At 41.5% G+C, this 14892-nt stretch overlaps 1 protein-coding gene across 1 annotated transcript in view; it reads left to right on the top strand.

The window, feature by feature from the left end:
- Positions 1-14892, top strand: part of LGR5 (leucine-rich repeat containing G protein-coupled receptor 5) — a 102202-nt gene that overhangs the window by 84578 nt on the left and 2732 nt on the right. Inside the window, exons 15-19 of the mRNA XM_015561329.1 lie at positions 9432-9503; positions 10270-10395; positions 11628-11773; positions 13576-13659; positions 14658-14890. Of these exons, the coding sequence (XP_015416815.1) occupies positions 9432-9503; positions 10270-10395; positions 11628-11773; positions 13576-13659; positions 14658-14890 (661 nt within the window). The remainder of the gene's footprint in view (positions 1-9431; positions 9504-10269; positions 10396-11627; positions 11774-13575; positions 13660-14657; positions 14891-14892) is intronic.

Genomic DNA, 14892 nt, shown 5'->3' with positions numbered 1-14892 from the left:
GAACTCAATATCCTCCATTGACAATTTGGTCCTGTTTCTTTGCCTCCGCATTTTTTATGCTTTCTTGGTGCACCCCTAGTGGTCTTTGTGCGCAGTCTTGTTGTAGTTAAGCCTTGATTGTTGTAGTTAATACTAGGGGGATTTGACCTCCAGGCCAACTGGCTGTCGACATTTTACTTTAGAATTCTTTGCTTTTACTTAGTCACTTCCACAAACATTCTACTCAAAACTGTGTGTGCTGGCGGGGGCAAGGATTTGAGGTGTTCGGAGATGCAAAATCTAGCCTTTGGTCCTAGCAGTGTACAGTGTAGCAGGAGGTGTGAAACTTACTCTCAAACAACTATAATGTAAATTAGAATTTGGAACAGACGTAGCCTAGAATGTATGGCTAACAGCTGGCTCCTTGGAGTCAGACAGGGTTAGAGTCTGGGCTGTGACTCTACTGCTTATTGGTTGTTTTAGACAAGATACTTAACTTCCCTAAGACTTGGTTTCCTCCTCTGCAACATCGGGATGATGCTGCCTGTACATATTATTACGCATAATTGCACTCATGATATAATTATGTAAATAGAGTAACATAGTTTTTGGTATATAGTAATTGTTCAATAAATGTTTGTCACTTCTTAATAAATGACTGCGTTTTACATTGAGGCAATACCATTTGTAAAATCGTGACGTGGAGAAAGCTCAGGACGTATGGGGAAGGGGCCAGTCTCATTTTGTCCAGTCTGGGATCCGTGTGGAGAAGTCTTGAAACATAAGAGATAAATCTGAAAGGGTCAAGTAAGCTGAAGCTTGAAGAGTTTGAGTGATAAACTAAGGGATCGATATTTAAATCAACCTGTACCAGTATGCACAGGTAGTGGGGGATGGTGTGCTGTTTAAAAAGGGAGCTCTTGAGCCAAATACCCCAGCCTCGCTGTTGACTGCTGCACAACACTGGGCAGATTACATAGTGTCTCTGCCTCAGCGTCCTCATGTGCAATCATATAACCAACATCATAGGCTTATTGTGAATATTAGGAGATATTACATGTTCATTTTTAGCTGAGAGCCTGGCAAAACATTACATAAATGGGAATTATTATTATTATGATCATTACAGAACTGAGTAGTTAATTAGCCCACAAGCAAAGAACAGTTTTTTCAGTATAATTGTATAATTAAAATAAGCATGACAGTAAATTTCAAGTAAGAGAGCCATTAAAAGTGACATTTTAAACCTCTTCTCCAACCCCCAAAGGTTTAGTCTTTCTCCAAGTTTCCTAATCACTTATGCAGCCAGCTCTGGCTGGAGGTGACTTTAAGACTTTCTATATAAAGTGGCCTGTGCAGGTGCAATTTACATATGCAAACATGCCATTGTTGGCTGGTAGTTTGTGATATATCAATATAGTGTATGTAGTAAATCTTTTCTTGAAAGATTGGCTTTACATTTACTTTATATAAATTGAGTATTTTAAGCAAAAAAGAAAAGTATTTCTTCAGAGAAATGCTGTCATTTTTTTTTAAATGTAAAAGAGACCATTTATCATCATATCCAACTGCTCATTAATTTGGGCGGGCAAAAGCTGCATAAATTCTGTCAGCTAAATAGCATGAAAGAGAGGGCTATCAAAAGGCAAATCAGAGTTCATCTTGGGATTTTTTTTTCTTCCTGCTTTTTCAGAAAATCTACAAATATTTTAACCTGCCATTATGCATTTTCAGTGTGTCCGTTTTCTGTAGATGCAAACATTGGACGAGTAATCAATAGGAATGTCACTTCCCTAGAAAAACTCAGAGCCAAAGTGTTCACCTTTGATTAGCACAGGCGAGGGTGACAGTTGGCATCTTGCAGTCTCATAGGTGACTTTTCTCTCAAAAGGGTCCAACCAGATCACAAAGAATCATCCCACTGAGTTCTTTGGATTTCAGGGAGAAAATGAGTCTCATGTCAGAAAACCTTAGTGGAACATTTTGCTGGAAGAGATGCTCTAGAATAGATCCTGCTGCGTTAGGCACGTCTGAACAGAGACCGAGCATCAGGGAGGCTCCATCCATCTCTCACTCTCTCTGATGCAGCGATTAGAGTGTGGCTATCACAGCCTCAAGCGGGTTCTTTCTTCTCACCTTGTTTTGTCTTGTTTTTTCTCTTCCTCTCTCTCTCCATTTTTCCCCTCGCTCTCTTTTCCTTCCTCACTATGAGTTGATGTTTCTATTAGGAGCTCATTTGGTCAGTGACCAACAGGAACCCACTAGGTTGCTCCTATGATTATGGGTAGACATCCCATATATCCATTTTCTTCTAGGCATGTAATATTGGAATCTGGTTATCAGTAAATATTCTTATTATGATAATCCTCAAACATACATAAAAATAGTGGGGGTAGTATAAAAACACCCTATCAGAGACTGTGATAGTTCATGTATTATTGCAGCTTCATGAGCCCTGGAATTGTGAGGAGCACAAAACAGGTACTTTATAAAAGTTTGCTCAGCAAGATGATTGCCTATGCAGCAAATGTGTTTCCTCCTTCAGAAATAAGAAACAACTTTGTATAATTTCACTGTTTTGAACCCCTCTTTCCTCCTCACTCCCTCTTTTTTGTTCAAAAGTGAACTTGTTTCACACCTGTGGCTATAGAAATAACAATCTTTTTTTTTTTTTAAAGAGAACTGTTTGAACATTTTTTGTAGTTTTCTAAAAATGTTATATTAGTTGAGTAGAGAGGGACTTATAATAAGATTTTCCTCTACTAAAAATGTGTCTTTTTAAAAAATCTTTATTGTTGAAGGTATTACACACGTCCCCTTTTACCCCCCACTGACCCCTTCTAGCCCGCTCCCAGCCCCAGCCCCAAGCCTATGTCTGTGTCCATGGGTTATGCATATATGCATAAAAGTTGTTTAAAAGTGTGTCTTTTATTACAATTTTAGATCCTGGCTGTTTGAAAGTACTTGACCTTAGAGATTAAATGCCTCTAAATGGGGGGAGGAGGAGGAGGGAAAATACATACATCAAAACCAAATTAAATGCTAATGAAACTGGGAAGCATGTTTTATATTTACAACTTTAAAAAAACAACAGTTTTTTTAAAAAAAAAACAGTTTTTTCATATGAAAGTTATTGGGGTCTTTTCAGGAATTAAAAGGGGGGGCAGTTGTTATCTGCTGTGCTTTTACTAGATCACATCACATTGTCACCATCACATCGGTTTCTACGTGGGACTTGGGAAAGGAGGAGGCAGCTGGTTATGGGCATCTCTGGGGTAACAAGCTATTGTCTCCTGACCTGTGCATCTAAGGCCTGGGAAGGTCTCTGGAGAAAACCAGTCTGGTTGGTGATCACCTATCCTAACACTCACTACGTTATCTGGAAACTACTTTCCTTAAGCTTGAGCGTACACTGGCAACCAACCAGAAGACCTTCTTCCTCTTTTAATGTACTGACTCTTGCCCCAACAAATCTCTGATAGTGAGTGAAGGGGCCAAATCACCTTTAACTTTGGGGGAAAATGTAGTATCTAGCTCTCAGAGTTCAATTCTAAAATCATTTCATTTTGCTTCAGACTATCGAGGGTTATGTAAAACTGCCAACATCTACCACGATTTTGAGCAAATAAAGTCTCTACAGGATGTCAGACTCTTTAACAAATGATGAAATGGAGACCTGCATAAATCAGTGACTCGGTTAAGGTCACCCAGATACTTACCAGCAGAAGTAGATCTCTAGAAGCCGTTTCCTGCCTCGTACACCACCATGCAGGGAGATACTAATACCACCAATGCCAGGCCACTACTGCATCCATTCCTTTACTCCCACAAATTGTAGTGGGGTGCTTTCAAGCCTTCATTGGATAAACTGGCCTTTATGTTGCTGTTATCAGGGTTTTAATCCAGATGGTTCAAATATAGATGCCTCCTTTCTTAAACTCCACTTGGATTCTTCACTGATCAGGAATTGTCTGTGGACATAGGTCCAACATCATTTGGACAAAAAAAGAAAAAGTACAATGATAGTTTTTTGCAAGGATACTAACATCACAGTCTACATTCTATTCCTACTACATATAGTCTAAAACCAAAGAAACTCTTTAATTACTCTAAACATTGTGCCCTCTGCATTTGGAAGAACAATATCAGGAAAGGCTAGAAGCTGAGGTCTCCAAAAAGTCCCCAGGGAGTCTTTTAATAGAGATGGGCTGTCTGCTTGACTTCCCCTAGGGATAGACGAAGAGGAGGGCCTTCTTAGCAGCACTACAAAGGCAACATGAAGTCCTGCGAGGTCTAAAGACCAAAATGAGAAGTTATGGGGTCATTCATCACGTTGCTAGAGGACAATCATTATTCATTAGAAACGCCAGTATTTTAATACTATTGCATGTGACAAATAGGAGCCATCAGTGGAATTATATGTTAGCTAAAATAGAGGCTCAGATAATAGATGTGATGAACATCTTCCATGCAGAGCTTAAGAAGGTGTTTGTGATACCTTAAAACAGCGGTTCTCAACCTGTGGTTCTCAACCCCTTTGGGGATCGAACGACCCTTTCACAGGGGTCGCCTAAGACCATTGGAAAACACATATATAATTACATATTGTTTTTGCGATTAATCACTATGCTTTAATTATGTCCAATTTGTAACAATGAAAAACATCCCCACCACAACATGAGGAACTGTATTAAAGGGTGGCGGCATTAGGAAGGTTGAGAACCACTGGCCTAGAGGGAAAAAGCAAGTACCTGGAATCCTAGCTTGGGGCAAGATGGCTGCTGACTATCTTTCTCCTGTGTAAGGATTCTGAACAACCTAGCATATCGGGTAAATGGCCTCCACGGCTTTGCTGGCACATAAGCACTCTTTTGTTGAAATTTTCCATGCCCGTTTTGCATAAATGTGGCTGAATTTTGATGAGGCTCATTTTCATCTTGATGGCTTGGTTAATCGACAAAATTGTCGCATTTGGGGTTCAGAAAATCCACGAGTGATTGTTGAGAAACAAATGCATCCACAACGTGTCACTGTTTGGTGCGGATTTTGGGCTGGAGGCATCATCAGACCATTCTTCTTCCAAAATTGTGGCAGCTCAGGCAATAACAAAAGAGTGCGTATGTGCCAGCAAAGCCATGGAGGCCATTTACCCGATATGCTATTCCATACATAACCCTATACTATATATTTTATGAATCAATAAAAAATTTACAATTTTTAATTATAAACCTGTGATTTCTATCAAAATTGGTTCTTGTGTGAATTTTGGGACACCCTTTATAAGTATTGCTATCCCAACTTTTCTTTTCATTTCCAATGAATGAAATTTCCATCTCTTTACCTTCCATTTGTGTCTTTTTTCTGAGATGGGTCTTTTGTAGGCAGCATCTATATGGGTCTTGTTTTCTCATCCATTCAGTTGTTCTGTGTCTTTTTAATGGAACATTTAATCCTTCACATTTAAAGTGATTATTGATAAATACATTCTTATTATCATTTTATTCTTTATAATTGTGTTTCTCTTTTTTCTTTCTGTTAAAGCAGCCTCTAACATTTTGTATAATACTGGTTTGATGGTAATGAAGTCCTTTAGCATTTTATTTTCTGGGAAGCTCTTTATTTCTCCTTCAATCTATACTAATAAAAGCATAATATGCTCATTAGACCGGACAGCCAAACGACCTTCTGGACGTCATTCCGGACAAAGCTGTGGTGGCAGGGGTGAGGCAGAGGTGGTTAGGGGCATCAGGCTGGCAGGCAGAGGCAGTTAGGGGTGATCCCCATTTTTTTAAAAAAATTCCTTTTCCTTTTTGCTGCTTTGATTGTTTTTTGCTACCTTGTCTTCCAAATCACTGATTTGATCCTCTGATTCATCTAACCTACTATTAATCCTTTCTATTGTATTCTTCATTTCAGATATTTTATTCTTCATTTCTGACTGCTTCTGTTTTATGGTTTCTTGTCCCTTTTAATGCTTACTGTCTCTTTGTTTAAGTTCTCACTATATTCATTCATTCTTCCACTAAGTTCCCTGAGCATCCTTATAACCATTGTTTTGAACTATGTATCTGGTAGATTGCTTTCCTCCATTTCATTTCATTCTTTTTCTGGGGATTTCTCCTGTTCTTTCACATGAGGCATGTTCCTTTGTCTTCCCACTTTGGCTGCCTCTCTGTATTTGCTTCTGTGTATTAGGTAGATCTTCTATGTCTCCCAGTCTTGATATGGTGGCCTTTTGTAATAGGGGTCTTGTGGAGCTCAGTGGCACAATCTCCCTGAATTAGGTGCTCCAGGAATATCCCTTGTATGGATTATGTGAGCCCTCTTATTGTACTTAAGTCTTCATTGCTTTTGCCCCATTCAAGGGTGGGGCCAACCCTCAGGCTGGCTGACTATGAGGATTGACCCTAACTGCAGGGGCTGACCCCAGGAAGTAGAATTTGCTCCATCAAGGTCTTGTGCCTGCCAGGATCTTGCTGTGGGTGTGCCTCTTGTGGAGCTAATTGGGTCATGCTCTGATGTGGTCTGAAGCCCACCACTAGGTGTATTAGTTCTAGGGTCTCTTAGGAAGGATTCTGGTTTAGGTCAATGTCAGATGCCCTTTGTAAAGAGCCCTGAGCTACCTATTTGGAGCTACAGAGTGACCCACTGTTAATGGCTGCCTCTACTGGGCTTGGGTACAAATGGAGAGTCCAAAGTACACACCAAGACCAGTTTCTAGCAGCACCAAGCCAGGGGCAGGTCATCAAAAGGCCCACAAAACTCTAACATCTGTCTCCATCTATTAGGCTTAATCACTGAAAGGGCCTCTGGCGGTATGTGAGTTGCATGAGGTGGGTTCTCAGTGAGTCACCAGGTAGGAGTGAGTGGTATTCACCAGGCTGATGCAGATTCACCAAACTTGGCACCAGTGCTGGGTCTGAGGCCACTCAGAAAAAGTTTCAAGGTATACCAAGTCTAGCTGCCACCCACCAGGGGTTTGCAGACCTTTGTGGTAGGGTAGGGTCTCAGGGAGTTGTCAGGGCGAGGCCAGCAGGATCATTAGGTTAAAACAGACCGATATTTGGTCGTGTCAAGGGAGGTCTCTGCACAGAAATGGTGGTGCCAGTGCACAAGAGAAAAATGGCCCTTGTCTGTGCCACCCCTGAGCCTGCCCCAACTTCCTCGAGAGCCTTCTTTTTTTTTTTTCTCAATGTCTCCCCATTCACAATACAGACCAGGCAAAGAGCCTGAGCTGAGGTGTATATGGGGTAAGTTTACTCTGCCTCCTATTTCTGTACAGTCAGTGTAAGAACACAGCCTGTGGTAAGCACCAGGAGGCCCCTCGAAAGCCTTCTAAGAAAGGCTGCACCATGGGCCCAGGATGGCGTCATCCAGCTGACTCCACAGCCCAGGCCCACAGTGAGCTGGAAGGATGAGGCTAGTGGATCTCCCATGGGGGGAAAATGATCCTCACCCTAGTCACAAACTTAGTCTTTTCCTGTGTGTCTCTGAACCCTGAGTCCACCAGACCTCCTTAAGAGACCTCCAAGAAAGTCTGCACCATGAGTCCAGACTGACAACAGCCAGCAGACTCCTCAGGGAGAGAGCTTGGAACTGCAAGGTCACAGGGAGTCAGGAGGGTGGGGTTAATGCCTTCCTTCAGGCCAGCGGTTATCAACCTGTTATCAACCCCTTTGGCAGTCAAATGACCCTTTCACAGGGTCGCCTAAGACCATCCTGCATATCAGATATTTACATTATGATTCATAACAGTAGCAACATTACAGTTATGAAGCAGCAACAAAAATAATGTTATGGTTGGGTCACAACATAAGGAACTATATTTAAAGAGCCAGAAGGTTGAGAACCACTGCCTTAGGCTGATGCAGTATGGAGAGGAGTGCTCGACCCGGGAAAGATGGTGTCAGTGTGTGGTGTGGGTGAGGACTCAACTAAAGGGACCAGAGCAGCTGTACCTTTAGCCTTCTTCCTGAAGCTACAAACCTTCTTCGTCACCTTCCCTCTGCCAGAGCCCATGGTGCGTGGCTACAGATGAGATTTTGTGCACTGGTCCTTTAGGAGGGCCCCTGGTTTCCTAGCAGATTCTTGTCTCTTCCAGATTTTCACAGCCACATAGTGTGTGAGCTCCTCTTTCCAGCTCTGGTGCTCCAGGCTAAGGAGACTGGCATGGGGTTGAGACCATTGCTCTGAAGGGGGAAGCCCCCGCAACTGAGATATCCCTCCAGACTCTCAGCCGCCACCAGTGGCAGCGGGGCCAGCCCTTTTCATGTCTCCCTCCTCCCTACCAGTCTCAATGTGGATTCTTCTGTAAATCCTTGGTTCTAAGATGTCTGTTCAGCTAGTCTTCAGTTGGTTATTCAGGTTAATTGTTCTATCATTTAGTTGTAATTTCAGTTTGGTCCTGGGAGGAGGTGCTATCTTGGATCTCTGATAACTTTCAATTTATTCAAATGTCTACACTTTTGTTACCTTTTTAGTTAGGCATTTAAACAAAATACAAAATTCAGGTTCATTGCTCCTCTTTTTAAATGTGGGCATTCTTATTCCTGTGAAATTATACACACACACACACACACACACACACACACATATGTCTGTGGAGGGGAGGAGTGAGGGAATTTTATTTCTCTATAAATTGTAGATTTTCTTTGTTATCAAAGGGTTTTACTTCCAGCATATGCAGGCCCTCTTTTATTCATTCCCCCACTAACAATTTAAATGTCTGTCTCCTTTACTGGGAATTTTTTTGAAAGAATCTCTGTTTCTCTTAAGACCTGGAATACATGGGCAATGTAGACAAATTCTTGTTGAATTTCATTACATACCCAGGGGCATTTTTTACCTTAAAATGTACCTGCTTGTCAAAGGAAGTACCTTTGTGTCTTCCCACTCTCCTACCCCCACTAATCCTAGAAATGCCCTAATAAAATTTGCAACCATGTTGCTGAAACCGGTTTGGCTCAGTGGATAGAGCGTCGGCGTGCGGACTGTAAGGTCCTGGGTTCGATTCCGGTCAAGGGCATGTACCTGGGTTGCGGGCACATCCCCAGTAGGAGATGTGCAGAAGGCAGCTAATCGATGTTTCTCTCTAATCGATGTTTCTAACTCTCTATATCTCTCCCTTCCTCTCTCGAAAAACTCAATAAAATATATTTAAAAAAAAAATTTGCAACCATGTTAAAGTCAACTTTTTTGCAAGAAGAGAGTGAAAACTGAAATATCCACCTGAATAATTTTTCTTGATTAATTTAAACAAGGTTGCTTTAAAGTTCCCTCTTTCATCATTTTATACTATTAATATCTTTATCTGAAGGATGATTTTATAAGTTAATTATTCCTGTCCTGAATGAAAATTAATTTTTGTTAGAATAAGTATACATGGTAAAACTTCACAAGGTCATCTCTTTTTTTTTTTTTTATGTAATCCTCTCAATTTTTCTTTTAAATAGGAACTTAGCTTGGAACAAAATTGCCATTATTCACCCCAGTGCATTTTCTACTTTGCCATCTCTAAGAAAGCTGTGAGTATTTTATTACTTGTTTATGGCTGCTCTCTTCATAATCAGGGGCTGTCTAAGCCTGCAGTGCACAGATTGCCCACCCTCAGTGTTTCCCACACTAGAGCTCTATCAGACCAGAGAGGAGCCCCCTACCCCGCCAAGGCCATGTAGGCCATATGTGCATAACTGAAGGTCTGGGTGACAGCTGTTCTCATTACTGAGGTGAAATTTTCCATTTTTGCTGAGCGATCAGGAGGACTGGAATAGCTATCAACTCAGTTCTAAAGGGCTTTGGTTTTATAGTTGGCCATCTTGACTAATAAAAAACCTTTGTCTCTTTTTCTCCCTCCCACCCCCCTTTCCTCCTCTCCCTCTTTCCTCCCTCCGCCTCCCTTCTCTAATAGAGAAAGGAGGAATTGGTCAGACAGAAGTTAAGAGGAGAAGAAGGAAAATACATACCCAACCACATTGTCCCCCTCATCCCTAACGTAATCCCATCAGCATCACTTTTCAAAGTAGATGCAGCACCTGCCCCTTCATCTGGTCTATCCCCCTCTTTAGCAAACCCAAGCTGAATATAGAAATTCCAATTTGGATGTGATTAAAACATTCCCCCGTGCAACTCTGACTGTGAAAAGTAACCAAAATGTTTAATTTTACCATTACAAGTGAGAACCCTTCTTAGAAGTTTTTATGGAACAGTGTAATAAGCCTTAGGTTGCTTTTTGACGTAAACGTTTTATGCTAACCACGGACTAAAAGCCCATTGTTGTTTGATGTTTTGCAGGGACCTATCGTCCAACCGCCTGTCGTCTTTTCCTGTAACTGGGTTACATGGTTTAACTCACTTAAAATTAACAGGAAATCATGCCTTACAGAGCTTGATATCATCTGAAAACTTTCCAGAACTCAAGTGAGTTTGTCATTAAAACTAATAAGATACATTTGTGGTCATGTGAAATAACAGGCGTGTTACAGTGGTTTTCAAAATTTATGAGGTCATGGGACACTATTGAATTGCATTGCATGCCCTCCAGGCCCTAACCCTGGGGCTCTGTCAGGACAAGCCCCGAGGTGGGAGAACGGGTCTTCCTGGCCACATTTCCTGTTTCCCAAAGTCGCCTCCCAGAATCATTGAGGTCATGGAAAGATTTGAAAACCATTGATCCATGGGATAAAAACTTGGTCATATAATTCAATAACATTATAACATTATGTACTTCTGTTTACATTTTTAAATACCTCTAGCTTGTATATGTGTCCTAACAAAATTTATGAAGTTAATATTTTCTTGAGGAAGTAATGCTCTTTAAAACCTGTTATGCTTATTATCGATAAAGAGGTCCCTTGAAAGATTATTTATATACATGTATTTTTTCATCAAATTATACTTTTTATATACTTTTAAAACCAGAACACCAAAAGAGAGTTTGGAAACTGAAAGAGGGGGAAAAAATATAAAAGTGCCCCCTAAACAGCTTTTTATGTTATTTCCTCTTAGACTATGTTTCCAATGTATTTTTAATTGTTAGAATCATAGTACATATACAAACTTTTATGTTTTCATCACTTAATATATTTTCATACCATAAGCACCTTTTTAAAAAAAAAACACATATTTTTATCGATTTCAGAGAGGAAAGTAGAGGGAGAGAGAGATAAAAACATCAATGATGAGAGAAAATCACTGATTGGCTGCTTCCTGCACACCCCCTACTGGGGACTGAGCCCACAACCAGGAGATATACCCTGACCAGAAATCGAACTGTGACCTCCTGGTTCATAAGTTGACACTCAACCACTGAGCCACCATGGTCAGGCCCATAAGCACCTTTTAATGGTGCTACAATTTTCCTAGCAGTCATTTTTTAACCTTTTTATTATGGAAGTTTTTAAACACAAAATAGAGAAAATAATATACCTGTCACTCAACCTCAGCAATTATTAACATTTCATAGCAATAATTTTAATAACTCCATTGTTATTATAAATAACACTGTAATAAAACCTCTTTGCACATAGTTAATATTTTAGATTATTTATTAAGGCTAAAACCCAAAATCAGAGTTATTGAGTGAAAGAAAACGAACACTATTTTACATTTCACTTCTTTAAGTGTATGTTTTTTTCTTTGGTTTTATTCAGGGTTATAGAAATGCCTTATGCTTACCAGTGCTGTGCATTTGGAGTGTGTGAAAATGTTTATAAAATTTCTAATCAATGGAATAAAGGTGACAACAGCAGTACAGATGATCTTCATAAGAAAGATGCTGGAATGTTTCAAGTTCAAGGTAAGACCAGCTGTTCCAGTGATGAAATTGTGTCTGGAAAGGTCTTGAAAAGTCATCAGACAGATCTTCTAAACTCCAGACACTTCCCTATGTAACCATCCCAGCAAGTTGGGAGTCCATCCCACTTTGAGACTCCCAGAGAAAGAGAAAGGTCCTTGGGTATTCATTCTAAAACTTCATCTTTTCTATACGTGAATTTTTTAAAATATATTTTATTGATTTTACAGAGAGGAAGGGAGAGGGATAGAGAGTTAGAAACATCGATCAGCTGCCTCCTGCACACTACCTACTGGGGATGTGCCTGAAACCAAGGTACATGCCCTTGACCGGAATCAAACCTGGGACCCTTTAATCCTCAGGCCGACACTCTATCCAGTGGGCCAAACCAGCTAGGGCTGTATGTGAATTTTTAATTCTTATGCTTATTACATCTTCCTTAGCATATATTGTATAAATTGGGGTAATTATTAATATTCATATTGATATTTCCATAAACTTTTAAAAGGGCTGCATCTTTGTGGATATGTTTCTCAAGCATGCTTCTGGGCTCTTTTCTCTAGAAGATAGAATCTGTTTTCATTCTTATGTGGAGGATATGGGCATTTTAGATGCCTCCATATTTCGGCAGGAAGGGCTTAAGAACCCAACCTCTTATCTAACTAATTCCAAAACATTCTCCCCTGCTTCCCCCACAGGGGTATCTGTCAGGAAGGTGAAATGAGATCATGTCTGTGAAGCACTTGGCTTTCCTTGAAGACCTTACTTAAAGAGGCAACAATGCACCTCAAACCACACCTGTGGTAATGAGGAGGCGCTCTGGGCAGCCCCAATTTTCCTTCCCCTGCCAACTTTGCATGTTTGCGCAGATTCTAAACAGACTGGCTTTTCTTCCTCTGAATGATTTGTTGATTCCACGCAAGTATGATTCAGTCTGTCTGCACAAAGCCCTCACATTTCCTCCTGCTCATCGGTTTAAGGAGCCGATATCTTGCCCCTCCGCCTTTTTGTTCTAGGCCACAGTATGTGTCTTGCACTTGTCCTTGCTTTAGTTTTTGCTCTTAAAAAAAAACAAAGTAAAACCATTAGAGTGCCTACTATGTGCCAGGCCGTGTTCTAGGCCCGAGATGTGCACAATGAGCAAGAGGCACCAGGCTCTTCATGGAGTTTATTTTCAAAGAAGTGATTCTCAACCCTGGGCCAGGAATCACATGGGGGCTTTTTAAAAACACTCACGCCCGCCCTCGCCAGATCAATGAAATCGGCCTCTTTGGGGAAGTGTGTTAGATCACAGAATTCCTGTGTCGTGGCTGCCTAAACCAAGCGCCATCCAAGAGCACAGCCCAGAACATGTGCACTATAGCTATCGAAGTGTTAGAAAATTGGATGAAGTGGTTCTTCCACTGGAAAGGTCCAATTTTTGAAAGCGATGTGGTTAAAACAAATACTAGTTTATACATATAAATAAAAAATATCTCTCTAATTTAGGTCTGTGCAATTTGGGGACATCACGAGCTCCAGGAACAAGAACAAAATGAGAGAGCTCAGATGTTATGACCGGGAGCCTGAGGTTAATTCCCTCCCCCCGGTTTTGCTGGAATACTGTATCACATAGCAGCTTGAGGAAAACATCCACAGGCAACTTTATCGTTGACTCTTAAGGAAGCCAGAGCCCAGAAAAGAGCAGGATGTCTGACCTCCCGGCTCCTTTGTGACACAACATGTTCAAGGGCAAGCCTCCCTGGTATTTGGTCCCCTGGAAAGAGAGAGAGGACTAATCACCCCAGGACTTCTCATTCCTGCAGATGAGCGTGATCTTGAAGATTTGCTGCTTGACTTTGAGGAAGACCTGAAAGCCCTCCATTCGGTGCAATGCTCACCTTCCCCAGGTGAGCCAGAGGCCAGAACGGCCTTAGCAGCAATCCCCACCATTGACTCTGAGGCTGGCAATAACGTGGCTACACTTCAAAGCAAGATCTGTGCCACGTCTGCATCTCCTCAGTGTCCCTCCCCACGGATTGGAGTTGGTCTCCATTCATAAACAAGATTTTTGAGGGAGACTTCTGATTCAGGTTAATGGAAGCTGTAGCGAGAAGCACATGTAACTTTTAACATGATATTATCAGTTTAGCCTAAACTAGTATGCGACCGTCTTGCTTCCCGTAATCGCTGATTTTTTTAAAGGGGTTTCTTTTAAGTCTTCCCTAAGTAGCTATTTGGTTAAAACAAATAATGGCTTATACATACAAGTAAAAAATATCTGTATATGTGGACTTCATAAATGGTCCCATTCCCAGAAACAGGATGGACCAGTTGGAAAAAAGATAGGTGGGAAGCTTAACATTTTATTTTCACCAATTAGAATGTCCCTTGCTCTCAAACATCAAATGCCATTCTAAACCCAAGACGAGATGTTCAAGAAACATGCCTTCGTATTATTCATACTTCCTCTTCTAATATTATGGAGTATTTCCCCCGGTTTCCCCTCTCTGATTACAGAATCTTCTTGAAGCATTCTGGAAAGGCGGCTGGACAGGGGCGGGGGGGTGGGATGAGAGGACACCATAATGAAAAGCCCAGGAGACCTGGCTTTTTACCTGGCCCAACACTGCCGTATTCGGGGGACCTTAATGAAAGTGATTTCAATTCCCCATCCGCATGTCTGTGTGCAGCTTGAAAACATGAGCACTTGGTGTGCTGACGCCCTGGGTGCCGCGGAAGGCGGTAATGGCAGTGGTTGAAGAATGTGCCACAAAGAAACAGTGTGTTACTGTGGCTGCTACTGGCCACTCTCTTTGGTGTCCTAATAAAAGAAACAAAGAGGTCATTTGGCAAAAGTTGCAAGCTGTCGTTTGATACCCAGTCTTTTCCTTCCTTGGATTTGCAGGCCCCTTCAAACTCTGTGAGTACCTGTTCGGGAGCTGGCTGATCAGAATTGGAGTGTGGACCATTGCGGTGCTGGCCCTCACTTGCAACGCCTTGGTGACGTCCACGGTGTTCCGAGCCCCTCTGTACATTTCCTCCATAAAACTGCTCATCGGGTTGATAGCGGCGGTGAACATGCTCATGGGCGTCGCCAGCGCCGTGCTGGCCGGCGTGGACGCGGTCACCTTCGGCAGCTT

The sequence above is a fragment of the Myotis davidii genome, unplaced genomic scaffold, assembly GCF_000327345.1.
Source record: "Myotis davidii unplaced genomic scaffold, ASM32734v1 scaffold54, whole genome shotgun sequence".
Taxonomy (NCBI): domain Eukaryota; kingdom Metazoa; phylum Chordata; class Mammalia; order Chiroptera; family Vespertilionidae; genus Myotis; species Myotis davidii.
The sequence above is the reverse complement of the archived record's forward strand: the minus strand, read 5'-3'. Positions and strand labels throughout refer to the sequence as shown.